The sequence below is a fragment of the Cryptomeria japonica genome, chromosome 9 (genome assembly GCF_030272615.1).
Source record: "Cryptomeria japonica chromosome 9, Sugi_1.0, whole genome shotgun sequence".
NCBI classification, from domain to species: domain Eukaryota; kingdom Viridiplantae; phylum Streptophyta; class Pinopsida; order Cupressales; family Cupressaceae; genus Cryptomeria; species Cryptomeria japonica.
The window spans coordinates 171,454,410-171,482,246 of NC_081413.1; the positions used below are offsets into that span (position 1 = coordinate 171,454,410).

Consider the following 27,837-nt stretch of genomic DNA (forward strand, 5'->3'; position numbering starts at 1 on the left):
AAAATGCGAAACCGCAAATTTTAGATGATAGACTATCTACTATCTACAATAATGATTATGATGATAATAGAACCAACCACAATGAATTTAGAGGAGGATGAGGTTGAGGCCAGAGGAGAATAGAGGAAGCAACATATTTTATATGTGGTGAGATAGGACATTATGCTAATGATTGTTGGGAAGAGAAAAAGAAGGTTTTCAGATTCTATCATATTCAGGATTTATTCAATTATCCAAGAGCAACAAAATATTAGAAGAATGACCAAGCTACCACAAACAACAAAGAACTATATGGACTTAGGTGTTGACTTGTGTAGGTGGCAACCTACACTCTTGTGCCATATTGTGAGGAGCGTCTTCTTTCACTCACATGTCACGTTCATAGGAAGCATCTTTTTATTAGTGATTCATTTTGTGACTCACCTAGTTGTCATACATTGGGACTCTTTTCAAGTATTTCTTGTAAATACTTATGTTAGACTTTTACTTAGATGAGTTGAAGAGTTGAGCTTACATTATTGTAATCATGCACTTGTGGAATATATCTTGTTATACATATTTATGTTAATGTTTTTCTCTATTAGAGTAGCTATTGCTTTGCTACTATAATAAGCTTCACTCATCTAGATTGTGTCTCTTTTAAGATTTTGTCTACATTAGAGGCAAATCTTACAATTTTTGAGCCAAAATTAGTGCAAAGAATTGGGCATGTAAAATATTTATGTGGGCAAAAATAACAAGATGGATTGTTGGTTTTGCCAGTAATGAATTGTTGTGGTGATTACAAAATCAATGGGTTGGTTATGCATTCAACAAAAGGACAGTTCAATTTAAAAGGGGCAATCCTATTAGTTACCAATAAAAAAGAAAGTTTTTTAAAAATTGACATGGTATAAACACTTGGTAAATGATAAATAAACATAAAAATAAAAGGCCATGAGAGTCCTATAGGTTGTCTCAACACCCCCATCAATGTTCGATTAATTGAGAGGAGGTTTTATTAATATAAGCTGCGTTGTGTGTTGGGCATGAAGTGATTGTCAAATTTGCCATGTATGGTTGCCTATTTTTAGGCACTTTAATATTTGCACAAGGTTCCTGTGTAAGTTCATCTTCGTCCAAAGGACTATTTTTTCTTGAATATACATTGTTCCAAGAGTTATCCTTGCCCTCTTTGTTTTGTTTTCTATTGTGGGCTCAAGAGACAATAGAGTTTGATGGGTTACATCAATGGGGCAGTGTTTGCAAATCCTTAGATCGCGCTATAGCAACTTGACAACTGCTTTTTAAAGTGGTGAATGCCACCACTACATTAACTCTATGAAATTGCATTTTAATTTCTTTGGAATCAGGCTTAGGTTCGCAATAGACTTATGCAAAATCCTTTTCATATGCCATGATAATTTAGATAGTAAAAAATTGCATAAAAACAACTTTTAGGGTTACTTGAAAACCCTAACTCTAAACCAAAAATCTTAGTTTAGTGTTGGGGTTAGGGAAAAAAAATACCTAACTGTAACCCAAAAAATGGTTTAGGGTTAGTAAAAAGTAAAAATATTCTGGGTGCCTAATTTGTTTAAAAAATTGAAGTTAGTAAAGTTAGGAAAATCCATAACATTGACCCTAAACCCAAAAATAGTTTCGGGTTAGTTAAAATAATTTTTTTTTTATTACTAACCCTAAAGTTAAACCAAAAAAACTACTTTAGGGTTGTGGTTGGTGTTCAAAATATTTCCACAGCAGCAAAATATTTCTGGGGAAATTTTGGCAAACGAAAAGATGATTTTTATAAATAATTGGGAAAATTCAGATTTTCAAAAACATAAAAAAAAATGCAAAACAAAAAGGAAAAACTTGTTTTTTTTTAAAAACTTTAAAAGGCATTTCAACAGCAGTGGTCTCATGTCTTGGCTCCTCCATCAAATGCCATTTGAAGTGATATATGCCTCCATTGATATTAGTCGAGCGAAAATTGCATTTGATCGGTCCATACCTAAACTTGAAAAGCCTCTTTGACATGGCATGATGACTTGATCTGCAAAGCAAAAAAATGAATTTCGTCATTCAAATGTCTTGAGTTTATAACTTTGACATTATTACTCTAGAAGAAATCCCTATCGCTCCAAGCTTATCACTCCTGCCTTTTGGTCTACCTAGATCTCTAATGCCAATCTGCCCATTATTACCAAAGTGATAGTACAAAAGAGCAACTCTCTCAATATACCCAACCTTTTGACATATTTGGAAGAGTGATATAATGAAGATGTACACAAGAGTAGAGTTGTACGAGAGAGTAGAGTGGCATTGCAAGAAATGGCACGTCTACGTACTCAAAAGGGGCAATCTAGAGCATGTAGGCATGGTTGCTTTTTTGACATTGTGATCCCCTTGTGCTAGATTTATGGTTGGACAACCGATCGCTGGAAGAAGAGAGAAGAAAAGAATAAATGTACAAGACAAAGTATATATTGTCTCCTTATCATTTCAACCCTCTATAGCCCTCAAATATACATCTAGGGCATCACTTCTAAGGGTACAAGAGGGTAATCTTTCTAAATGCTGTGTCCAATACACTGCAGAGGGGCTTAAGGACAATTTTTTTTTTTTCAGTTGAGTATATTAGATTCCTTGCAAACATTATTACTTTACAATAAGAATAAATTCAAGCATGTACAAGGTAAATGAGTTTTCAATAACATGACAAAACGATGTAAAGTAGATGGAGAGCTTAAAAGTAACTTTATTTTATCAATTATTTGACCTTAGATTTCATCTTAAGTATTTCATTTGGAGGTTCAACATACAAAAATGTCAATTAATTATTGATTGACACAAAGTTGAACTACTCAGACTCGGCAAAAACTCACCAAGCCCAAAAAACACGATGCGGCAAAGAACTCGACAACTTAAAAAATTGCTTAAATTTCATTAGAAACTTTTTTTTTGGTAAAATTCATTGATAAGATACATCCAATGAATCCATATATGAGTACATAAAAGAAACAAGCTGAGTATAGTTATATTTGATTGATTTGAATGCAAATCAGGTACAAAATGGCATCCTCATGTGGAATGTTGATGGCTAATAGTCTGAAACAAAATGAAAATAACGTTTTTGTAATACTAAAAGTAAATGCTACGTTAAAACATTTTACATCTTCCTCTTCCCTGCTGTAGTGAAAATTAGGGGAGAGGTAGGACTAGAGGGTCTAATCCTAGGAGTCTGTTGTGGATCCTCCACCTCACTTGGCATGATAGTCTGTGGCTTGACCTCCATCCTAGATGTAGATGCTAGTGGCAATGACACCTCAACTTCATCAATGTCATCCAATCCCAAATCTCTTGTTGCAGCCCCCTCCAACACCTGCCTCTTCAATCATAGAGCTCATCCTCGGTAAACAATGGAGGCTGCTCATCTCGCCTTGTCCAATCATTGTAAGGATCTATCTCATCCAAATCAATTGGATTACTTGATATTTCCTCTACCTTTCTTGTGTGTAGCCAAAGAATGTATTGCATGAAGACAAGGTTATTGAGGCATTTTCGAGCTAATTTGTTCCTTTTCTTTGTATGGCTGGCCTCAAATAGTGTAACAACCTCTAATTCTGAACTTTAAGAAAAATATGTATTTCCATATAAATAACATTAACTACTTCAGCTGAAAATGAAAGTTAACTGACTAACTAACTAACTAACTAACTGATATTCAGCATAAAATGAAAATCTAACTTATTCATTTGAAAGGTAGTTAATCCTTTAATAAACAATAAAAGATATAAATATCATTTGCTTTTCAACATGAAAGAGAATATTCAATATGTTAACTTCCATTTTAAGAAAGAGATAACGATTTAGAGATTACAATCAATAAGCTTTCCAACTGGAGATCTTCTGTATCAAGCCTCGGCATCGTCTAGAAGAGGGAGAACATCATCAAGGGCTTTTCCTCCCAACCACAGATTTGGAAGTCTCTTGCGCCCCTTCCAACAGAGGTAGCCCGACCCTTCACGAGGGTGCAGACTAAGGATTGGATCTAGTTGACATCTCGCCATTTGAGCCTGGTGTTTAGGGCCTACATGAATCTAGTCAGTTACACACTAGAGGTATATGCTAACTAGTATGACCATTTGATTAGGTGTATTTGGTTCATGTGAATTGACGGTCGCACGGATAAAGCAGCGCCACCTTGGGCAAGGTTTCAATTTGCAAGCACGTTTAACGCCCTGTCAATATTCACCACCCTTGCTTGACTTGCTCATAGTCACATAACATTTAGGCTCAGCTGACCCATTAGATATCTTAACCATTTAGTTACATAATTTGTCTCATGTCAATTGATATTAACAGTCTACAACAACCTTCATGAGATCGTGACTTATTTAGTCTGACCCACTACCATAACACCTGACTCATCAGATTCAACTTACAACATGGTTTTCATACAACTTTAACTTTTGTTTCTTGTTCAGCTGAACAGAGAAAACAAATTAATTTCAATAGATAATTACAGTTCAAATATCATTCTGATTAATTAACTGATTGTCTAACACACTTCAGGACAATCCATCTGCTTACTGTCCCTTGAACCCAACGGTCTCTACTACCCACTGGATGAAGTGACTTCAGTTCCAACTACTTAAGTTAAACAGAATCCATGCCTCTAAGGCTTGACTACAAATTAGCTCTGTAATAATTCAGTAAAATTCTAAAAGATAACATCCAAGAATGATAAATTAATAGATTAGATAATTCTTCAATTCGGTCTCTCTATAGCTAGAGCATAATGTTTTGCACTGATTAAAGAGGGTTCCAAGCCTAGACCAATGTTTAAATAATACACCCAGATTGAATGCTAGTTCTCAGGCTTATGTCTCTATTCAGGTTATGGATGATCATTTTCTTGTCTTGCTCTGATTTCCTTCTTGCAGGCATTGTATCGAATTCATATTATGGATATACTCTCAAATACAGTGATCCATATTCCGGGTTCTTAATTCTTAGTATTTAATAGACTGATATCTTTACATTAACATTTTTAACTTCTATGATGAGCAGATGCATACTAGAATTTATTTCAGTTTGAATAGCTCGAAATCTAATGCATGATGATATGAAATATGTATTTCGGTTGCTGTGATGTAAAAAAGTCCCAGGACTGGATCAACTGCGATTAGTATAGTAATTCTAATGCATGCAAAGTTGTTGTCTATAGCATAAAAGCTTAGACGATCACACATTATTTTACTGATTAAACTCTCTGCTAAACTACTCATCATACCATTCGAGGTATGCAAGCAGTCCCATGTTCCTGCATTTGTTTACAACTAATCATCAACTACGGTTGACAGAGAACTCTTAATTTTATAGAGCACTTTTAATTTTACAGAGCATTGGCATTATTCAGAATCGATTACCAGTTATTTCTTTAACAATTTAGGGTTGTTAATAATAAATATATAAAGGAGCTTCTACAAATCTAAACGAGGATGGAATATGAACATGCCTAATATTGGTGAAGCAAGGGAAAGAAAAGCTCCTGCAAAATGCAACACATGATCACGAAGATAGCAATCCAAGACATCATAAAAACTTCCACCTTTCTTCCTGATGGATATGATTCAATGTTATGAAATAATTGCAGAATGAATGCTGTATCTTCTGCTATGTTGATGGTGTTTTGATGCACTATCGAACACAGAATAAAGTATTGAATACTCTATCCTCTCTTGATTAAAGACTCTCAAATGCTGAAGATTCGCATAAGGATCACTTGAGATGACTTCAAGGTTCTTTTATGTCAGGTCTTGACTTGTTGGATAGCTTCAATGGTGTATGATGTGATTTTGCTGGTATCACAAGGTGGACTTACGTTGAATGCCTGAATGCTCGAATGATGCTGGAACGTGGGATTAACTTGATTTAGAAAAAAACAGAAAAATGATAGGGTTTAGAAGGCTATTCTAACTCTAAGAATGTAAGAACAAAGAACAATCTTTGATGAAATTTAACTAAGTCTTGTTTTGACATGCTATGAACATCTCCACAAGGCTAGTGCGATCTTCTAGTGATAGCTTTATGATTTTCAAATCATCACCACAAGCATGGACACCATCAAGTTGATGCATATCAATTTAGGAGTGGTAATTGAAGTTAAGCTTAAGCTGAATGATTCCAATTGATTACGCAGGGCACTTTATCATCGGCAAGGTGTTAGTAGTATGGACATAAGAATTTCACCATTGATCATACACAAAGTCTTCCATTCATCTAAACGATATGAAAACAAACGAGAAGTAGAGACCATGCAAATTGTTGAATCAACACATAGAACTCACCATTTCTTCAATGAAGTTTACATGTCTTTTGCAACAATGTCTTGGCAACAATCTTTGTCTTCTCTTTGTACTCTACTCTAAAATGCTATCTATTCAACTCTTTGACTAGTTTTTGTCTATTTGCTATTCACTATTAACTTTACAAATGAAGAAGTGAGGCCTTATATAGTGTTCCCATTACAATTGAATGGCATAGATCAATTTGAGATCAATGGCCAAGATCGAAAGATAGAAACCCTTTTGCAAAGCATTTAATGCTTGACCAATGATATATTTACATCTGATGGGGCACATGTCCTTAGAAAATTCGACCAATAGGTGACAGCAGTAGGTGCATTGAACTTTGTGCCCATGTGGTAGTTATCCTCTTTTGATGGATGAGTCAGGTTCATTGAAATTGGACGCCTTATCATGAAATGATATGATTGGATAAGCGATGTCTAGGCGCCACCTCATCTTGCTCAATTTTTGTAACTCATCACAAGTCGTAATTGTAAATGAGGCATATCTCTTGATACTCAACATGTACAAGCTCCTGATATGATGATGACTTTGCTCAAGTTGATCTTCTAACTTTGATTAACTCTTCTGAAACTATCTCTTGTCTTGATCACTTGCATTCTGGAGCTTCCATCTAGCTATACTAGCAATGATTCTTGGATTTCTGAAGGAAATTCAAAATTGTGAAAAGTCTCTTTGAATGCCTGATGTTGATTTCTATTACTTCTCATGCTGATTACGTTCTTTGTTCTTGTCTTTGCTTAGGACGGATGGTGTCATTGCCTTGGATGCCTTGAAGTACAATGTCCTTGATGAGAGCTCGCCTTGCTCCAGCCATCTTTCACCTGTGAGAAATGTATAAATTAGTTCTGTAGAATGATATCTGATTTACAAATAAAACTTAATAATCTAGGCTAAGGCTCTCAACCTTAGGGTGCATCTCCAATCCCTACCATGAAAATGATCATCCTTACTAATAATGAATCCTTGCAAATGATTAAAGATGACCAAGATTCATTGAGAGAATCACTTATGACTAAAATTGATGAAATGAACCAGCCTCTAGGTCTTATCAACTCCCAGATGTAGATTAGATGACCTCCCTATAATTCAATATTTACACCATTGCCTTCGCCGTTGCTGCTGTGTCGAAATCACCTTCCAAAATAAACAAAATCACTTGTCAAAGGGGGTTCACTTAGGCAAATTCGTTGATTGAGATTGAGTTCACTGATCTCTGTCAATCCAATGAGATCGTAGTGTAATGGTGAGTTCTCCACACCTTAAGTCGCATTGCCATGGAATGAAGTAGATTTGCTTGGAGATGAATTTGCTGGCTTTAATTTACCACTCTACAAATGAAATTGCTGCATATACAATCAGAATAGTGTGTATTAATAGCGCTGATTGATAATCAAGGTTCCAGTCATGAATGAAGTAAGTTCGCTGTGCTTATGAAAGTAACTCACTCTTAAGATGTTGATATGCTTCTGTTCACTGCCTCGGTTATCATTGTCACCTTATGAAGTGCTGTGTGGAGATGAGATTCAAGACCAGATCGCTCTCCCTATTAAGCAATTTGCTGATAAGATAAGTCACCAGTGATCAGACTGAAAGTCGAATTGCACAAGCAAGAGAGATATTGATTGCAAATTGATCAAATGAATGATCAATTTGGGGCTTATAGCAGTTCTTGGGGTTCGATACTTCATCACAGGCAGCTAGCGATCTTTTATTTAATGTTTTGCAATTAAAAAATCATAAATTAAAACTGCATATAATGAAAATTGAAGCCCCCTTGAATTGCCACCTTTGATCATTGGTCAATACAAGGTGACATGCATTAAATTATTGCAATTGATATATGTAAGAAACTCTTAGTTTTGTAATTCGAACCATTAAATGAACATTGGTAGGCTCCATCGATTTCAACAAGTTGCATTTATCAAACCAACTCTTCGTCATATATCAAATGCATCATTCTGCTCAGCGATTTTTCATTGAATACAATATCATTATAGTTGCCAAACAACTTCAAACTCCACATTTCTGGTCATTAAATGAAATCACTGTATAATCATTTGCAAGGTGAGCACTCCATATTAAATGTATTGCAACGATTATTGATAGCTCAACCTTGAGCTCAAAACTATGAAATTAAATGCCTCACGATTTTCATTTAACAAATTGCATTTGATACTTGCAATCTCTCTCGAATTTTAAAATCTGGCATTGAATGGAATACACTTACTTTATCAAGATTGCCATTTGCCTTTCCATTTTGAATGACTTGCATTGTTGAGAGTTCCAGTGTTGGATGTAGTCATTTAGTAGGAATCATCCTTGTTGATTGCATTGATTAAATGATGTATATCGTTCAAAGTATAACCCTTCTCCCATAATTGGTGGAAGCAATAACATGAGGCATCGATAGCAATGACAAAAGTATTTAAAAGCAAAGGCAAGGTGATTGCCGACAATGACTTAGGTGATCGAGAGCATTGACAAAGTAATTGCTAGCATAGAGAGCGGTGATTGCTAGCAATGACAAAGTCGTTGAGAGCAATGACAGGAGGTGTTTAAGGCAATGGTAGGGTGATTGCTAGTAATGACAAAGTCATTGAATGCAGTGACAAGAGTATTTCCATGCCTTAGTCAATTTTCTTGATGTTTCAATTTTGCACTTCTTCCAAAAAAGCTGATAGTGAAACGACTCAATAGTTAACTTAGAAAGCAAAAAGTGGGGGTCCCCATTTGCAATGGAGCGATATGTGAAAACATCACAACACGCTACTAATATTTTCTTTTCTTTAAAAAAAATTGATGAGAAATAGCGTTCTCTTGAAGAATAATGAGCTCCTTAAAAAGATTGCCGATGCAATGGTAATCGCTCTCAAGAAGAGTATGTTACATCCGCTTGAAAATGATAGAGGCAAGAAACCACTTACTCACAAGGTGGCGATGAGGCGAAAACGCCCCTCTCTAAAGAATATAATGAATGTAAGGCATTGCTTACTTAGCCGGATGCATATCTCTTTTATTTTTTTACAAGTATTGATCCTCATTATTTTAATATATAGACACATCCTCATATATATATATATATATATGCATGCATATTTGAGCGTACATTTATATATTAAAATAATGAAATTATTTGTATGAAAATAATTATGATCCAATTTATTTCCTTATTAAATTATTATACCAAGGAACAACAATATACCCTTAACACCAAAAGACAACCAAAGGAAAAGACCAACTACCAGCTAATTGACAAGATAATATAACCACCCTGTTGACATGCATTTTGTGACTACGCCCAACATAGAATAAAGTTTCCAACGGCTACCTTATCATCTCTTGATCAAAGTCAAATGTATGCTAAGATTGTAGGAAGATCTTACGATGACTCCAAGGTTCCGACTGTTACTAGTGATTTTATGTGGATATAGGCTCGTGTGGTGATGTAGTTGGTAATCGAAGGGGACTTACATACACTTCAAAGAAGATTTAGACAAATTTATAACTTTCAAGGAGATTTTATGCGAATGATTTGGCTTTGAATGACCCTTTTTTTTTGGGGACTTTTCGATTGAATAATGCTGAAAGTAAATGAGAGGGTTTAGAAAAGCTACTCTAAAACTAGGAACTCAGTAGATAGCAATGTCTAGGATAGGATCAACCACACTTCACTTCGCCACGTTGAGACAACTACATGGAGCAGGTGCAATCTTCAAGGGTTGTGTTTGAAAGATTTCAAATCATCAATGAATACCATAAGAGAACAATATCCATTCAATAATTCGGATTGAATGCACACATAAAATGGCTCAGTCCAACCTTACACTGTTGATAACAATCAACTATCAACAAAAGGTATGAGCATATGATCTTCTCCTTATAACACTGCAATCAACTTCGTTCTCCTAAGTGTTTGAAATAAATCTACTCTAAGTGAGGAATGTGAAACCATGCAAGCTATGAAATGAGACAAGTATACGCCATCAAAGAACAATTTATTACAGTTTATCACTTCAATAGCTTATCGCAACAATTTCATACAATCTCCTTTGTTTACAAATGAAGGGGTCACCCCCTTATATAGGCATCTAGCCTTGATTACATGCAAACCCTAATTAGGGTTTAATCAAAAGATTCCACACACATGATGCAACAAGGTGGGAATAAACATTAATTACCCGTCATGCCCATTATCAATTAATTACATTCTGCTAAAAATGGCATCCACTGTGCATTAAATGCATCACTTCTTTCAAATTCACCCAATGTGATAAATGCTCCATCATGCAATAAATTGCCCATTGTGCAATAAATGCACCATCACCTCCAAAATCAGCCATATGTAATAAATGCTCCATTATCTCCACCATTTATTGACCCAGCCGCCACTTGGTCAAATATTCTCGACAATGAATGCGCCACTATGCCATCATGCAATCAAAAGATTCTCGTCCAAGAATGGACAACCATTGTCTTGCTCATTAAAGGCAAATGCAAGGAATCTAGTAATGATGGCCTCCAATTCTCCTACGAAGACACTTGGCACCTTCTCCATTTGGAATTCCAACAAGGAAATTTCTTCTTCGCACTTGGAGAAAAACTTCTCCCAATCTGCCGTTGCTTCTTGAGTCTTTCGCATTGTGCTGGAAAACAAGGAAACATTTTCCAAATGCGCTTTGGAAAATGATTCCACAAAGAAATATTCATGTGACCCGCCCTTCGAGAAGTAAACTGCTAGCTTGTCCTCAGTCAAACTTCTAGCAAATAATGCCTCAACTGCGTTGAGAACTTGTATTTTCTTGACCAAGTCCCTCAAAGATGTATACTCCTTGCTAAATCTTTCAAAAGACTCCTTTCCAGTGCAGACGACATAGAACCACCGCGGGATGTCATAAACTTCACTTTCCTAGACAACCTTCCCATCAATCAACGTTTGCCTGGGAATTCTCATTAATGCTCTAAGTCGCAAAATAGTCAAGTCTTGGTAAATGTGCACATCTTCCCATGAACTATCTGCTGTTTCTAGCCTGCTCAGGATAGCCTGAATTTTCCATTGGATTTGAGCCAACTCCTCGATGAATTTTCTGACTTATGCGAAGACATCTTCCACCCACTCCTTAGAGCATTGAGCCCTTTTCTTGACTTCTTCAGTGCCATCAATAGATTCCTTAGGAAGAGAGGAGGGAAGTACAAAGAATGGATCTTCCTCTTTGAGTGGATTCTTAAAACTCCGCACATATTCACACAAAGGCCCATTTTCACCCTTCAGCCTCTTAATCTTTTCTTTCATCCTTTTCATTTGTTCCTTCATTGCCAAGGAAGATTCATCAAAATCTTCCACCACCTGTGCTGTGGATGCACACCCTAAATTGACTTCTCTGATTACAAAGGAAGATTCATCAAAATCTTCCACCACGTGTGTTGTGGATGCACGCCCTAAATTGACTTCTTTGATTACATACTCATTGGGCGAGATTTCACTTCTATCTTTATCTACTTTATGCTCAGCCAAATGCAATGTTTTGGATCCTGACTCATCCCTTGTAACCTTTGAAAACTTCCTAGCTGCCTTCTTTTTTGCTGGTTTGTCCATTCTACTGAGAAGTTTCTGCAACTCCCGTGCTGGATCCATTTCTTCTTCTGACTTTCTCCTCATTCTTTCCCTCAACCAGTCTGGAGTAGTTGCTGGCTAATCCTGAACTTCGATGGGCACTTGCTCCTACGAAACTTCCTCCAAGTCTTCCGGATTTGTCTCTATGAAGCCATCCTGCTCTTGCTGTTCTGGATTGGGAGGAAGTTCCTAACTTTGAATTTCTGGCTGAACCGGTTTGTGAGAAGCACTGATGCTGAGCATATCTTGTGCTTGTGCATTATCAGGAACATTATCTTAGGTTGACTCCTTGGGACCTCCTGTGCAAGCATTTCAACTTATTGTAAACTGGAAGAGCTAGCTAGTGATTGTGCTTCTTCCACCCTTGGCCTTTTCTACTGTGGCTCTTTCAGCTAGGCTTCTTTTTTCTTCTGTGTTTGTGTCATCTTAGGAACATTCCTCTCTTTACTTTGCTCGGCTCCTTCCTGCGGAATTTCCCCTCCTTTAGCTTGGGCTTGTGATGACTCCTCTGTGGCTTCACTATGGGAATCCAAGTTTCCCATCAATTGGTAACTTAGGCGAACATTTCTTGCCTTCAGCCTCGCGATGTGTTGATCAACCCAATGCTTGGTGAATTTTAGGATTGGTCTAGTCAGAACATCCAGATCATCAATTTCTGGTTCCAACCAATCTGGGGCCTGAATGGGCTTATCCTTCAAATTTTCAAATTCTGGTTGAACTAGATTCCCATCCTCCTTGACCTGATTCGGCACCTGAATTATTTCACAAAGTCTGATCATGTCAAGGGACAACCTGGAGAACATCCTCTTTCTCATTTCAAGATCATCCTTGGCATTAGCCCAGTAGTCCTCCTCCAGGTGGAATTTGTGCTTGAACTTCACTCCGACAACCATCCTTATTTTGTTGTACGGATCAAAGTAGGATCTGACTGTATGGGATGTCAAGTGATAAAATGCCTATTCATCTACGAAATTCTCAGTTGCTGCCAATGTCGGACACATTTTTATATAATCACTTACAACAATAGTAAATTCAATTGACAACTTCTTCCGAATTTTGTTGTAGGCAGTCAACTGTCTGGTGAGCTCCAGCAACACCATTTGTCCGTCAGATACCTTGGTAACTTATGTGGTAGAAAAGAGAATCCTTGAACCCGGATATAGGTATATGGAATTTGAATATACCAGGCTCCGTACTTTTGTATCAATGCTTTGGCTATTGGTGACAACCTTGTATGGGGTTCACCTTGTAATAATCTGGTTAAATGCATGGTGAAAGTGTCGGTGACTAACTTGAAAGATGTAGTGCTATACAGATGTAATTGGGGATAGCATTTGCGAACCTTCAATTGACTTGGTCCACATCCCATGGGTCCCTTTCCTGGCAAGCCATTAAATTTGCCCATTCTTGCTAGTGAGTAGATGACATACGAACTCATGTAAAAAGATTGGGTACGCTTCTCCTTCAAATTCCCTAGCTGCTCATGCACATAGTGGCTAATCGATCTTGCCCAATCTACTATTCCATTGCCTTACATTACTTCACTGATGAAGAAAAACATCCATGTTTTGAACATGAAGGCATGTGGACATCCCATAATCCTAATTAACATCATCACGAGGTCAACATACTTTTGCTTAAGGTCAAAGTTGGTGATTTGCTTGGGGGTGTTGGAAAATGTGGCCTTGACTTCTGCATCCAGACTTTGTTGATTATCTGAGCACATCTTTCCATGCCAACATCATATATCATCGCAACTCAATCTTTGGTTCTGTAAGTCATAGATTGGTATGCTGGAATCCCGAATGTCTCTCCAATAGCTTTAGTGGTCAAGTTAGCTAGAAGCTTGCCATCTGATGTCAAAATTGCTCTTCTTTCAGGATTATAATGTTTTGCACACTCCAAAACCAGCTCTAGACATTTAATGGTTGGAGGAAAGTAGACAGTTGAGACAATTCCACTCTTGACAAACTTGATGGAAAGAGCTGACGAGCGCGTCCCACAGTTCCAAAAATCCTATTCCGGAATGCTCCCAGCTGGAAGGTTCCTAAGTTGGTGTCGCTGATTTCCTTCCACTTTGAAATAATCTTGGACTTTGGAAGGAATCCTTTCATCTCGTTCTAAATCTGTGCCTGTCGAGAAGTAGCCACAACCTTGCTAGATTCCGCCATTCCTACAAAACAAAAATAAGTTAACATTATAATCATCATAAGGAATTTAATAAAATGACGAAGAAGGAATTCTAGCATGTAAATTCCCAATTTGGAATAAAATAGAACCTCCGCGAACAAGAACTTCTGAAAAAATAATAAATTCTTTGCTTTTGCCTTTTTCCCCATTTCTCTCTAACTTCAAATTTCTCCAAAAACCTGCATGAGAAATGAATTCCAATCCATCGTTTAAATAGAATTTCCCTACCAAGTTGCTAAGTTGGTGAAAGTTTAAACTTGGCAGTTGCATTTAAAATACGTCATGTTTCCCTTGACAACTCGCGATGCAAACGGGTCCAGCGATCAAAGTTGAGTTCAAAATGGAAATTTCCATAATTCCTTGTGTCATAAATGTGGAATATTCCCTTTGCATGTTGCCAACTCATTGATTGTGAAAATCTTTCTATTTTGGATTCAAAAGGATATTTTGAAAGATTTTCCTTTTTTGAAAGAATTTTGTCGATTTTTCCTCTTGGAAAAAAATCGTTTTCATCTAGATTTTGGAGAGAAAATTCTTGGAGAGAAATTTTATTCGGGAAGAATTTTTTCGTGTTTTTGAATTCATCTTGTACTGAAGGAGATTTCTAATCAATTCATCACCTTTCCTATTTTTTAGGAATTTTTTTTGTTCTGAGCTCTGGAATTCAGGAGAGAAATTCTCTCTCTTGGCCAATTTTTCTTGCGCCTTGAAATTTCTTTATCTGGGGCAGAATTTGTATCTTGTGGAGGAATTCTGTCTGCGAAGGAAAATTCCTTCTTTTTACCATTCTAGCGCTCTATCTCTAGTTTGGGCACCATTTCCATGTTTTGGAGTATTTTTGTGCTTAAGGTGGAAATCCTCTGAAGCTCATTTTGACGCCCTATCCTTGATTTGGAGCGCATTTCCCATGATGTGAAGGATTTTAACTTTGTCTTGGAAATTCCTCCTTCATACTTGTTGGCGCCCATCCTCTAACTGGAGCACATTTTCCACTAGGTGAAGGAAATTTTACCTTGGAGGAACATTCCTCCACACCTCTCATCTGGCGCTCTACTTCCTTACTTGGTCGCTGAATCCATGTGTTGCAGGAAAAGTATATTTGGGAGGAAATTCCTCCATCACCTTATTCTAGCACACTTCCTCAGGTCTTGAGCGCTATTTTGATGTTGTGCTGGAATCTTGGACTTGGAGAAAAATTCCTCCATCACTATGCTTCGGTGCTCTCTCCTTGGTCTTGGGTGCTAAAACCACCCCATGCAGGAACTTTGACTTGGAAGGAAAAATTCCTCCCTTAGGCCATTGTGGCGCCATGATTCCAATTCGGGTGGAATTCATACCATGTGGAGGATTTTTGCATGGAGTAGAGAATTCCTCCACACCCCTATTTTGGTGCCCTTGCACATGTTTGGGCGGGATTTTGCAGTCAGGGAGGAAATTATGCCCATGGAGTATATTCCTCCTTGAGTTCTATTTGGCACCCCCCTTCTATACTTGAGTGCCATTTTTGGATGGTGAATGATTCTTTAGATTTTTCTTCAATGACTTAACCAGAGTTTCAAACTTTCACCTTTCCAGATTGGGATGCCATTTTTGGATTTGAAGTGGATTTCTCTGCCTTAGACTGATTTTTCAATGCTTTTTCCACTTCAAGAAAGAATTTCACACTTTGCCATTTCTTTGATCAACTGTCTGCTTTTTCAACTTTCCGGATTTAGACAAAGATTTTCAAGAATGTCCTGTCTTCAGTGTCGGGACCACTGCTTGTGATGGACTTGCCAAAATAGACTTACTAAAAATAGTAAGTACTTCAAAACAGCATATCTGGGCAAACCGGGATAGGGTGACACTAAAAAATAGAAACTTACTAAAAATAGAAATGGCTAAAAATAGTAAGTTTGATTTTTGGCCAAATAAAGACAATCCGGGATGCAGTTAAACTTACTAAAAATAGTAAGAGCTATTTCATTGCTCAAATTTCATTGGTAGTTTCCTTAAAGGGCTCTAATTTCATTGTAGTGTTCAAATTTTCCAAAACCCTAAGGAAAAGGCCTTGAACGTAAGTTTGAAGGGCAAAACCCTAAAACAGGCAAAACAAGTTCCAGACTTAGCCAAATTTGCTCAAACGACTTGCAGACTTGATCAAATTTCATCAAGAACACTTGCAGACTGGGGAAACAGAAGGGATTGTTATGAAAAGACCCAAAGAACTAAAACCAAAAGACCAAGAGGACCTAAAAAGTAGGGGGTGCCCATTTGGAATGGGGTGATGTGTGATTAGGTCCCCACTTCTCCTTGATGATACTCTCCCTCCCTTCAAAGGCATTGTTAATCCTACATTCACTTGGTAACTTAAAAATGGTTAGACTATTCATATCTTTACAATATTCACAGTTACATGAAATAACATTGTTAGAATCATTCGTTCAAATCCATAATGCTACTCGATTAAGATTGCACTGTTGGCAGTAATATTGTATTGGAATAAACACGAGAATAAACAGTAATTAATTAGGTAGTACTTTACTTCGTTAGTAATGTAACTGAGGGTTGGTAGTTACGGGTGCGACGGTTGTCCCTTGCACCCCCTCGGTACCTTTATATACCATGTACGACAACTTGTAAGGGACACGATTATGAATGGAAATAGTATCTTTTCTGTCTGCTTGATATTATCATCTGGTATCTATGGCATTATTGTTTCTCGTTAAACATTCTATCTGTATGTTTTAAACTGTTCACCTAGAGGGTAAACATGCATGTCCAAATATGCAAGTAATAAAATATAAATGATATAACGATCACATTGCATTGCCATTATAAATCTTTATTGAAAAGAGCGATGTGACAAATAGGCTCCAATTGCACTCATAGATGGATGCATTGCAAGGTTGGCATAAGATGCAGAGGGCAAATCTTTGGACGTATTTCCGCCCAAATTTGTCCACCAAAACTCTATAAAATAAAATATTGAAGAGTTAGAAAGCAAAGTCGAAACATATTTTATTAAATTGTCAATAGCTGTAAACTTTTAAATTTTAAACTTGTAACTTGTAAGATGCATGTGAAAGACTCAAAATTCTATACCTGGTGTTTGAGTGGTTCTTCCTTGCTTTAGCTAGCTTTGAAGAAAAGAGCATACCCCTCGCTTCTCTATAACTTTACAATTCATTGACAATGAGGTCTTTCACCTCAACTTGGGGTGCCATCCTCTGAATGCATGTAGTGAGGCCCTCCATAACCTCTCCATTGGGATTTGAGTAGAAAAAAATAGGGTTGAGAAAGTATTGTGCTGCATGGATGGGTTGGTGGAGTTGATTGTTCCACCTCCTATTAGTAATCGCCCATATGGGATCAAATTTGAGGTGGTCCCCCTTATAATAATTTCTGATAGATTCCTTGGCGCTATTCATGGCCTCATAAAGATACCCCATTGGGGTTTGATCCCTATCTAGCAAGCAGAGAACTCTAACCAAGGGCTTCAACATCTACAACTTAAAAATACAAAAAGATTAAAGCTACAAATTTATCATGAAAGACTTAAATTAAAACTAAAATTAAATGTTCAAAGTTTTGTAGTTACCTTTACAATCTTTGTATACTTTGTGCAAAAAGATTGTCGAAGACTATGCATGCAAGCCTCTCCTTCATGTTTCTTCGAATAAGATGAGTCTAGCTATGCTTGTCTCACAAACATTTATTTCAAAGCTGTGAATGAACCAAGAATGCTTTTGCAATGTTAAAAAAATTGTTGCAAACCTTGTGAAACCTGATCTTACCAACTTTTTCCCTTGGGTGTGATCTCTCATCAAGTGAAGAACCCGAGGATGGTTGTAGATAAATTTTGTGATACTCCTTGCATCACCCAATCAAGTTTGCCTATGTCCTCCAAAAGAAGGTCAAGGACATGTGCTGCACAAGGTGACCAAAAAAGCGACCTGTGTTTTTGTTGGAGGATTCTTCCAACCGCCACATATGCTACTGCATTATCAGTTGTTATTTGCACCACATTTTCTATTCCCACCTTCATGACAACTTCCTCCTACATTAGAGACAAAGTTTTTGCATTTTGACTTTGTTGGAGGCGTCCACTGATTTCAAAAAATCACATCATTCTTGCAAGCTGCCAATAAGTTAATGATGGTGCGGTTTTTCTCATCCGTCCACCAATTAGAAAGAATAGTGCAGCCATATTTGAACATGATGTTTAGAGGGGAAAAAGTCGTGATTGATACATCTTGCAATTTTCTCTAATTATCGCTTCTATGAAAAAAATCCCTAACTCTAAGATCTAACTCTAAACTAAAAATAATTCAAGATTAGAGTTATAATTCAATATTTAGTTTAATTTAAAAATAAAATAATAGGGTTAGGCTTTGTTAAGGACCCTGGGTTTCAAGTTATAAGCATTAAAGTTTAAATTTTAAACCCTAATGTTTAAGTTTTAATGTTAGAAACCCTAACTAGTATGGTTTAAAGCCTAACCTGTGACTAACTTTAAATTTGAATGCTTAACTACCACCCTAAAAATAAATTAAAAATATTGAAAACCACTTAAAAGCCCTTAGGGCCTTACTTCTCTTGTGTGCCTTAACTGAATGAGAGTCAGTTGGATAATAGATGAAGAATGAGTGTGCTAGGGCTGCCCTGATTAATCCAATATTTGGTAAAATCAAAATCTGCACCAGTGCCCTGAAAAAAAGTTCAAATCTGCAATATAGAAATGAGTAAAAACTGAAAAATAACAAGTATTTATAGGAAAAATGAATCAAATGCTTTATTCATGAATAAATGCACTTATTCTTGATATCTGAATAATCAGAATTTGTTTGGCATTGGGAAACATGCGTATGAACAGTAAAAATTTCATGATTCAGTTTAGATTGGATTGCCAACTAGCGTATGGTGATTAATCATGTCTTTTTTTGTTGATATCTATTTCTTCGGTAAAAACTAAAAATATTTGAATTGTAAATTTGTACGCAATTAACAAGGCCTTGATAGCACATGTTTGTTCTCCTGACTCCTTTCAGTCTTCAGCATTTTCGGTGCCATGAGCTCTATCACTGTTGAAATCCTGTAGATTGGGCTCCATAGAGATGCCGAAAGGCACCACTACTGGTCATTGTTGTATCTCAAGTTGTCAACACTATCTTTCTCATGTACAGTAGTGGCATTTTCAGCAGTTCAGGATTGACATTCCATCCTATTGCTGATTTTTGCAAATACTCAGATGTCTTCTGATGTTTAAGCTGTAAGGCATCATGTACTTCAACTAGCTTGACTCCTCGTTTAGATCAAAGTCCACTCTTCTTGATAGAGTGAATGAATACATATGTGGACTAATTCCTTTTAGCTGCACATGAAATGGCAATCTGAGATGGCACACATGTAAGGAGATGCTAGATATGTGAAGCTCCATTCTCATGTATCCACCATTGGATTGAGTTCTCCTATTCTATAGCATGCCAATTCTCCCTCGCTTCCACTATATAGGGGGCCACTATGTGCTGCAATGTGAATAAATTGTTATTGAAGTATCCTGTACTGGGCATGTTTACACTAGCAGCTCAAGACCCGTTCTTCACTTCCTTATCATCAATAGGAGTTAGTTGTGAAGGATTCTCTTCACTTCATTGAATTAACAGCCATGTAGAATGGTGTATTCATATACTCTGACCTATGTTCAGGGATAAATCAAATCTTTTTTATGTAGAACTCTAAAGTGAGCACAGAGACCATTAAGCTTTGAAAGGTTTTGCAAAACAGCTCAATATGCTTTCAGAGATCTTGTAGGACTCTCCAAGACTAAGAGAGTATAGATTTGAATACTTGGATACCTTTATCATAAGGGCTATAAATGACAATAAATACCTCCAATCTGCTCATCATCACAATTTTTCAATGATCATAAAAGCAAGCCAGAAATGAATAGTCTGGAGACCAAGTCATGCAAGATACAACTGTTGTCCGCATGTATTGTCTCTCTAATAACTATATAAAGTTATTAATATACATTCCAAACAAAGATGAGGAGAGTTAGAATTACTATTTGACATCAATGGTAGTCCTGATAAGATTGCAACTAATAAATAATGTCTTTTGTTTTAGGTTGGATGCATACTTGAAATCAAACGTGTTGAATATTTTGTGTTTGATTCTCAGGTAATACCCTGTGTTGTAGGATGAGGGCATGACTGCAAATAGAGGTTTACCATAAATGGTTATTAACTTATTCAATCAACATATGTAGAGTTTATGAGATTTACGAGGAAGCAATCGGTATGAACTAGTTAGATCTGTTAGATGTATGTGTAATGTTTGATTCTCAAATAGTACAATGGATATAACCATTTTGATGGTCCAAATTTTAGTTTAGGCTATTACTGCAATGGGAAGGTTTTCCATGAGGTGGCTATTACAATCAACATATATACTTTTAATGGGATTTACAAGGAAGAGCATATGCTATTTATATTTTTTGAATTGCTACTATTCATTTTTCACAAATAAAACAAAAAGCATAGAGAATGATAACTGAATATGTATGAAAATTTCAAATTACTTTGAGATTAACAGTGTTCTCAACATAGATGAATTCAGAACATAATCTGGGATATCAAGTCAGGCGCAGCAACTATTTTTATACTTATTTCAAGGGTTCATTTTGTCTTTTTTCAGCAGAGATTGACATTCGTTTTGTAATCATGCAGACAGGTCTTGTGCGGAAACTCTCTTTCTGTTGCCGTGTCAAGTTCAAAATCAACTTCTGTTTCTGGTTCTTCTGGAAACATCCATTTGAATGATCTGAGAGGAAATTCTGGTACTTTGGACATGACCGAATTAGAAAGTTTTGACATAGTTTCTCCTAAGAGGCAGGTTAGGTTTGGTCCATGTTTCCATGCTGTGGGCTATTCTCATCTGTTAATAAGATGCTCTTAGATTATCAATTATTTGATAGCATTTTTCTTCAGTAAATGAAGGTTGAAGTGTAAATGGTTTCAATTTTTAGTGCTGCAATATCAGTGTGTGTGGTATCATATACCAGCTTATGAGCATGGATATCCACCAAAACTGTTGGGATAGCATATTTTTTGTGAAAAGATTAATGCAAATCATTACTTCTCTCTTCAACAGAGATTTCTACTTCATTTTTATTCTGCATGGGAAAAACGAACTTTTGTTTACTTAGGAAAAAATGCTCTTCATATTAACCTATGAAATGACTGCAACATTTGATTGCAAAAGATGAACTTAGCTGCAGGAACACCCTTTTAATTTGGTAGTATAGAGACTAGAAGTCTGAGAAATTGGATAACACATAGACCGTTATTCTATTTGAGTCTTGGAAAATAAAAGCTTTGAACACTGAATTTTTTTAAACTTGAAAACGTCTTGCCACTGTTGTTCGTATATGCAAATATTAGTTGATTATATTTTTTCATTTATTTAAAAGCAGTTTTCACTATTCGGAGGTGACTCTCAATATAGTATACCACACTCAAGTTACCATCTTCATTGTAAATATCAAGATAAGTCATGGAGTGATTTTGATCATGAGTTTAATGTAAACATAATTTTTGAGAATCTTCTATTATTGGATACATCTCCTATTTACTGCGCTTTTAATCTTTTTAATAGAAAAGGCGATAAGGATTCTTGGCTTTGTATGATTGAGAGATGATTGCAAAATTGCTTTTAAGATTCATAATGCAATTTACCTACAATGCGATTTTGCATCACATCTCTGTTTTCTGTCCGAGCTAGTTTCTGTTGGTTGTTTTTTCAACATGTTATGACAATGTCAATTTGCCCAAGATTTATCACTTCTTCTTGGTTATATTCATAATTGCATGATGTATACGCTATTGTTGCAGTAGTGAAGTTTTTCTCACATGCGCATCATCCAAATTTTGGATTTTTACATGTTAGCTTCATGGTTTGGACCTTTGGAGCTACAAGAATCTGCATCAGAGTATTTGGGGTTGCTATTCAGACCTGCTTGAATCTATCCCACTTTGGAATGAATTTGATCACATCATTAAATTATGAGCAGTCAATTTAGTTAAGATAGCCTTCTGTTTTGTTGAAAAAGGCTTTGGAACACTCCAGATCTAACTAAAGGAATTAGCTGATTCCAGCCTCATGTGGATATTACCCCTCTATTTTTTTCTCCATTTAAATTCTTTTTATCATTTTTATAAAAACATCAAAAAGGATTTTTAACAAAAAACAGTTGGAAAAAAACTGTTAAAAAGACATTTTGTGTGGGCAGGCTCTTTTACTCCTTGCTATCTTTGTTCATTTAATGGCCTTCAAAACCTTTTCTCAGATTTTAGGCATTTCATGAGACGACACTGGCTGTCCATCTGCCACCGATTCATTATTTTCTAACATTTATAATTTTTATGGATATGCTTTGTGATCCTTAATTCTTGGTGACCTGTTTATTGATTGTTCTTGGACTAGTGTTTTGCAACAATTGACACTACCTATGATCATACACCTCTTGATAACATCCTCAGAAAGCATGAGTCACACATCTTCGATGCTGCACATGTTGAATACAACCAGTGACTGCTGTTCTGGATTTACTGCACCCCTCTTCATCCTGCTACCCTTGACCTCTGCTACATGATCCTTTTTTCAGTTGTCATAGACCACTGTGTTTTGAAAGACATCAAACATTGATCCTCTGCATGCCCGTTTGTCCTCTTAGCAATTTTTGTTAGCAGCACGTGCCATGATTTTGTTTGCTGCAATTTGTCAAATCCTTGGGTCTCCATTCATTGATTCTGTCATTTCTCAGAAACCTCAATGAAACTTGATGCTGCCTCTGTTCACATGCCATTGTACCAATAACTTCTAACACCTTTCTTGATGTTACCAACATTTCTTCCTGACAACTCTTACCCAACATTTGATATGCTATTGCCACCTTCTCATTGAGGTCATTGCCCATTAGATCTGACCTATCAGACCCACTAGTTGGGACAACTCCTTGGTACCTTCCTTGATACAATGCCATGTGTTTACCACTCGTGATGATCTGCAATACTACTTAACCAACATGTAGAATCAGGTGTCCTTACAGGCCATAGGGACCTTGTGCACAACTATCTGATTCAATCCGTGACCCTGATTTCATTGCTACTTTTGCCCTTCCATGTGCAACTTCTTTGTTGATCTTGATAGTGCATGAGTTCCCCAGCTAGTCAAATTCATGCTGGTGTACCTCCATAAAATCACACATGCATATACATTAATGTTGCCACCTTGTGGCGAATGTCCCTACTAACCCTTTTTGAAAAGTCAATCCAATGCTACCTTACCTTCTGAGCTTGTTGTCCTTGAGGCTAAATACATTGCAAACTTTAGATTTTTGATATAATTATTCTCTACATAGTGAACATTTTTTGCATAATTAGCACTGCATTATGATTTGGAGCATAGGTAAGCCTATAGGACAACACCCTAAATGAGGATGCATGTAGAAGCAATAAGGAGACAAGGATTTAGATGTAGAAGAATACTATAGTGGAACAAAAGTTTTATTAATTTGTGCATTCTATTCATGACATACTTTCTCTCGAGATGTATGGTCGTCTATTTTCTTCTGTCTATCCTCTATCTATCTATTTGCTCATGTTACAAATGTACATTTATAGACCATGTTCATGAAGACAAAGGGTTGGAAATTGAAACTCTTGAGTTTCCATGGTGATGCTTCATTTTTTTACTGCTAGAATTCTGGTTGCTCATTGTGCTGATTGTGGGCATGATAGCTGGCATATCATGAAACGGCTCCAAAAGGTGTGTTGTATCGCATTGAGTTCTAGGCTATGTGCTTTGTGTACACTAACATGCATAGGTGTATATGTGGCACATAACTCAAATAGAGTTGCCTATGAAGTTGTGCAACATAATCTTTGGCGCTGCATGAGTGGCAAATGATGCAAAGGGCTGCACAAGAGTTGTATGATGTCCTCTACATTGTGTGGCATGGTTTGAAACACTATTTGAGTGCTGTAAGAAGCAAGGGGTAACATGTAGGGCCATGGCATGGTTCTTGGGGTTGTATGCATGGCTCATGGTGCAAGGAGCTACATGCAAGATTGTGCATTGTTGTTCAGGGGACTATGGCTGGCACACAGATCACATTATTGACCTTGTCAATAACCAATCAACACATGTGGACCCAATTGATTGTAGAAAATGTTGTTAACAGTAATAAACACTTTGACCTTTTGTGAAGGTCAAAGTGGAATTATACTAGTTTGTGGTTTTGGGATCATACAAGGCGACTTCCTATTTTTCTTTGACTTGTTATTTTAGTTCAGAAAGGGAATCTAGTCTTGTTTTTAATTCGAAGTTTATTATTCAACTGCCTAGATCAAGGAAATAGGTGAGCAATCATTATAAAATATAAATTGTTTCCTGAAGTGAAGAATTAATACTAGCAATCATATAATTAAAATTTGAAACAATGTTCAGGTTATGATAAATCATTTGAACCATTTTCTTCAACTTCAATATTGACTTTCTTTTTCAATTGAGTTAACATTGGTGGGACAGAAGAGGGTTGAGAACACTTGGATCCAATATGATTTGAAGGGAAGGAGATTGAACTACTTACTTTGAATATGAAGCTTAGGTAGCAGGGGATCTATACTGTTTATTTATCTCATAAAATCTGGGATTACGCGATCAGTTCTTAGGATTAGAAGAATCCTTGGCAATCAATATATCTTGGATGAGTAACCATTATTGAAAATAATAAATCAAGAGCTTAGAACTTCAAAATATTGAAAATGTTCATTAAAACCCCCTTTTCTTGCATCTTTGAGAATATTCACAAATGTGACTGTTGAGTGTTGAAAGGCAGAGAGATGGATGCGCAGGAACTAAGGCTATGCATATGTTTGTCAACAAAGGGGATACCATGGAATGATGGAGGGGACACAATGTGAACTCTAAAGACCTCTTTACTCCCTTCTGCTCCTAAATTTACTTCAGTCTCTACCTCCATTGGCCAATATACTTCTATTGGCACTTGAAGCTGATGGATTTGGATTACAGCTGCCTTGGTTCTAATGCCCTTGGTTCATGCTGAAATTGTTAGAAAGAGCTAAAGAAGGTTTCTTCACAGGTCTGACACTTGGACAAATTACTCAGATTACCCAATTGCAAAAGAAAGCCTTGCAATTTCAAAGTAAAAGTCAACTGTCATCAATCAATCTCATCCACAAATAAACTTCTGTTTTAGTGTCAATCAGTAATCTGCCCATTAGGAGAAATGTTACAAGGTTTAACCATTTAAGCAGAACAAAGTTTATCATTACTAGAAGGCCATTGACATGACATTTAAATCACCCAAAACCTCCTTATCAATTCGTTCTTCCATCTTTTCAAGTGCCATGAAGACCGAAAAAGTCCATTAAGACAATGATTTGAAAAAGGCAATGTAATCAAAGAGCCAAATCATTGAAGCAGAGATACAATCCTCAACACCAAACATTCTGAACTTGTAAAGTATGAGTATGCTTTACATTATCCATAACAAAAAAATAACATAATTACTGCCCTTTCAAAATGAAAATCAGCTAGAAAGCATGCTTCCTATCTCTAAAAAAATTGTTGGAACAGAAAGTTTAAAACAAAAACCCACAAGATATGTTCTTAGAATGCTGTCTCTCACAGAAAATATTGAACCCTCTCAAAAATTTCCATCCATTCTTCACAAGCAGAATACACAGGGACAACAAACTCAAGAAACCCTCATTTTATGGTCAACAATTCTTACAAACGGATTTTTATCTGGAAAGCCAGCAAATTTTCAATTCTTTTCTGCTCAAAACACTTCCATATATGCACAATAGCAAGGCAGGCAGGTAACATGAATCTTTTAATTTGTTCTTTTTATAATTTTCATCCAATGAAAGCGAAGGAACCACAATGCAAGTGGATACAATTGCCAAGGAAAATCCCATTCAAAAGGGGTGCCAGTATGCCTATTTAGTCTGTGCATCGCCCCTTTCCAAATGCCAGTAGTGAATATTATTTAAAAACCTTAATGCTTTTCATTTCAAGTCAAATTTAATCACTTTTATCCTTCTCACATTATAATCACTTTTTTAAATTTAAAATGAATTTATTTCTTTTGAGGCTCTAAATAAAGATTATCTTTAGAAGTCCTGAGTGCTTACTATCAATATGGCACCCTTAAATGACCTGTGATCATGTTTACTTTTCTTTTTAATGAACCTTTTTAGAGTATTTTAAGTGTTCGAAGTGGAGTGTGTTCAGGGGCTAGGATCACCATGGTCTATGCAATTTTCCACTTTGACATGTTCTCAACTTGGTTAACTTAGCAAAGTGTAAAAGGTATCACTTGACTAATTATGGAATGCTTAAATGATCAGCATCTTGTGTGTATCACATTGCGAGCAGATGGATTAAGCGTTAAACATTTGTTTGATGTTTGCAATAAGGCAGTAGATTTACTGCTCGAGCAAGACAAAAATTTAGAGCCACATTGACATTCGGAATGTCATGGAAAAAATGTCTATGGTAGAAATATTAGAAGCCAACAATATCACTGTGATCATCATTTTTTAAATCAATAATTAACAAATACTCATCACATTCATTTAATTGAAAAAATTTTGATTGACAAACTTAACCTTACAACTTCTTTTCTGTTTGCCTCTTTGGCTGTTTTACTTTTTGTGGATCCTTTGTCGATATTTTGTAAATGTTCAAGGATCTGGGCCCTTTCAAAATCCCTGCTTATCTTAATCAAAACTTAACCTTACAACCTATTTTAGCGAAAGATCTAAAGTTTGCATAAAATACAAATTACCTACTCCAAACAAGGAAGCAGTCTAGGCAGCAAAATGTAATGAACCCCTCCTTACAAAACATTTAATGATATTGAATTGGATGTATTGGCAAAATGAAATAAAAAATAGGATTTCAAAACTTTTAAACAAGGGTGCACAAATTTTAAGATAACAGGGCCCATCTGCCCAGACAACAGGCATGACACCTCTCGAGTGCATATGCATTACTCTACCCTTATTTTTGGAGGCATTATGCTGTCGTATAGAGACTTCTTCTAGCATCTTTTATAGAAATTGAGTATTTTTCTGAGGGCATTGTGCTGGTAATATTCGCTGTAGTTCTTATTTTCTCAAAAGCTATTTGTATAATTCCCTATTGTGAACTTGCAAGGAGCATATGTCTCACTTCTCGCTGTAATTTTCCAGTTTCTCAAAAGCTTTTGTTATCATCCTCAATTTGTGAACTTGTAAGGTGCATATCTGCAGGTGTGCAAACGCCTTTTTTGGTCTCGTTTTTCTTGTACTTTCTACTGGAACAATAAATGTTTGGTTATTCACTTCTACCTTTCACCAGTTGTAACATTGGCCACACTTATTTTCTTCACCAGTTATTTTTGATTTGTTTTGTACTGATGCATCATGTAAAATCACTGATTTGGTGGAAATTCGGCAACTCTTTGACAAAGGCTAATGATATGCAGTATGAGAAATTGTTTTCGCCACATTAGGATATTGTTGCATTTGCCAAGGATAATAGACTGCTGGACGTATCAAATATTCTCCTCCTTACAGAACAAGTATCCTTGAAGGATAGTCTGTTGTACAGTATTTAATACAT

The 27,837-nt window shown here is 36.4% G+C and overlaps 1 protein-coding gene across 3 annotated transcripts in view; it reads left to right on the top strand.

Moving 5' to 3' along the window:
* LOC131038015 (RNA polymerase sigma factor sigB) overlaps positions 1-27,837 on the top strand; it is an 86,974-nt gene that overhangs the window by 51,654 nt on the left and 7,483 nt on the right. For all 3 annotated transcript variants that reach the window (XM_057970303.2, XM_057970288.2, XM_057970295.2), the window contains one exon: positions 20,871-21,036. In XM_057970303.2, the coding sequence (XP_057826286.2) occupies positions 20,871-21,036 (166 nt within the window). The remainder of the gene's footprint in view (positions 1-20,870; positions 21,037-27,837) is intronic.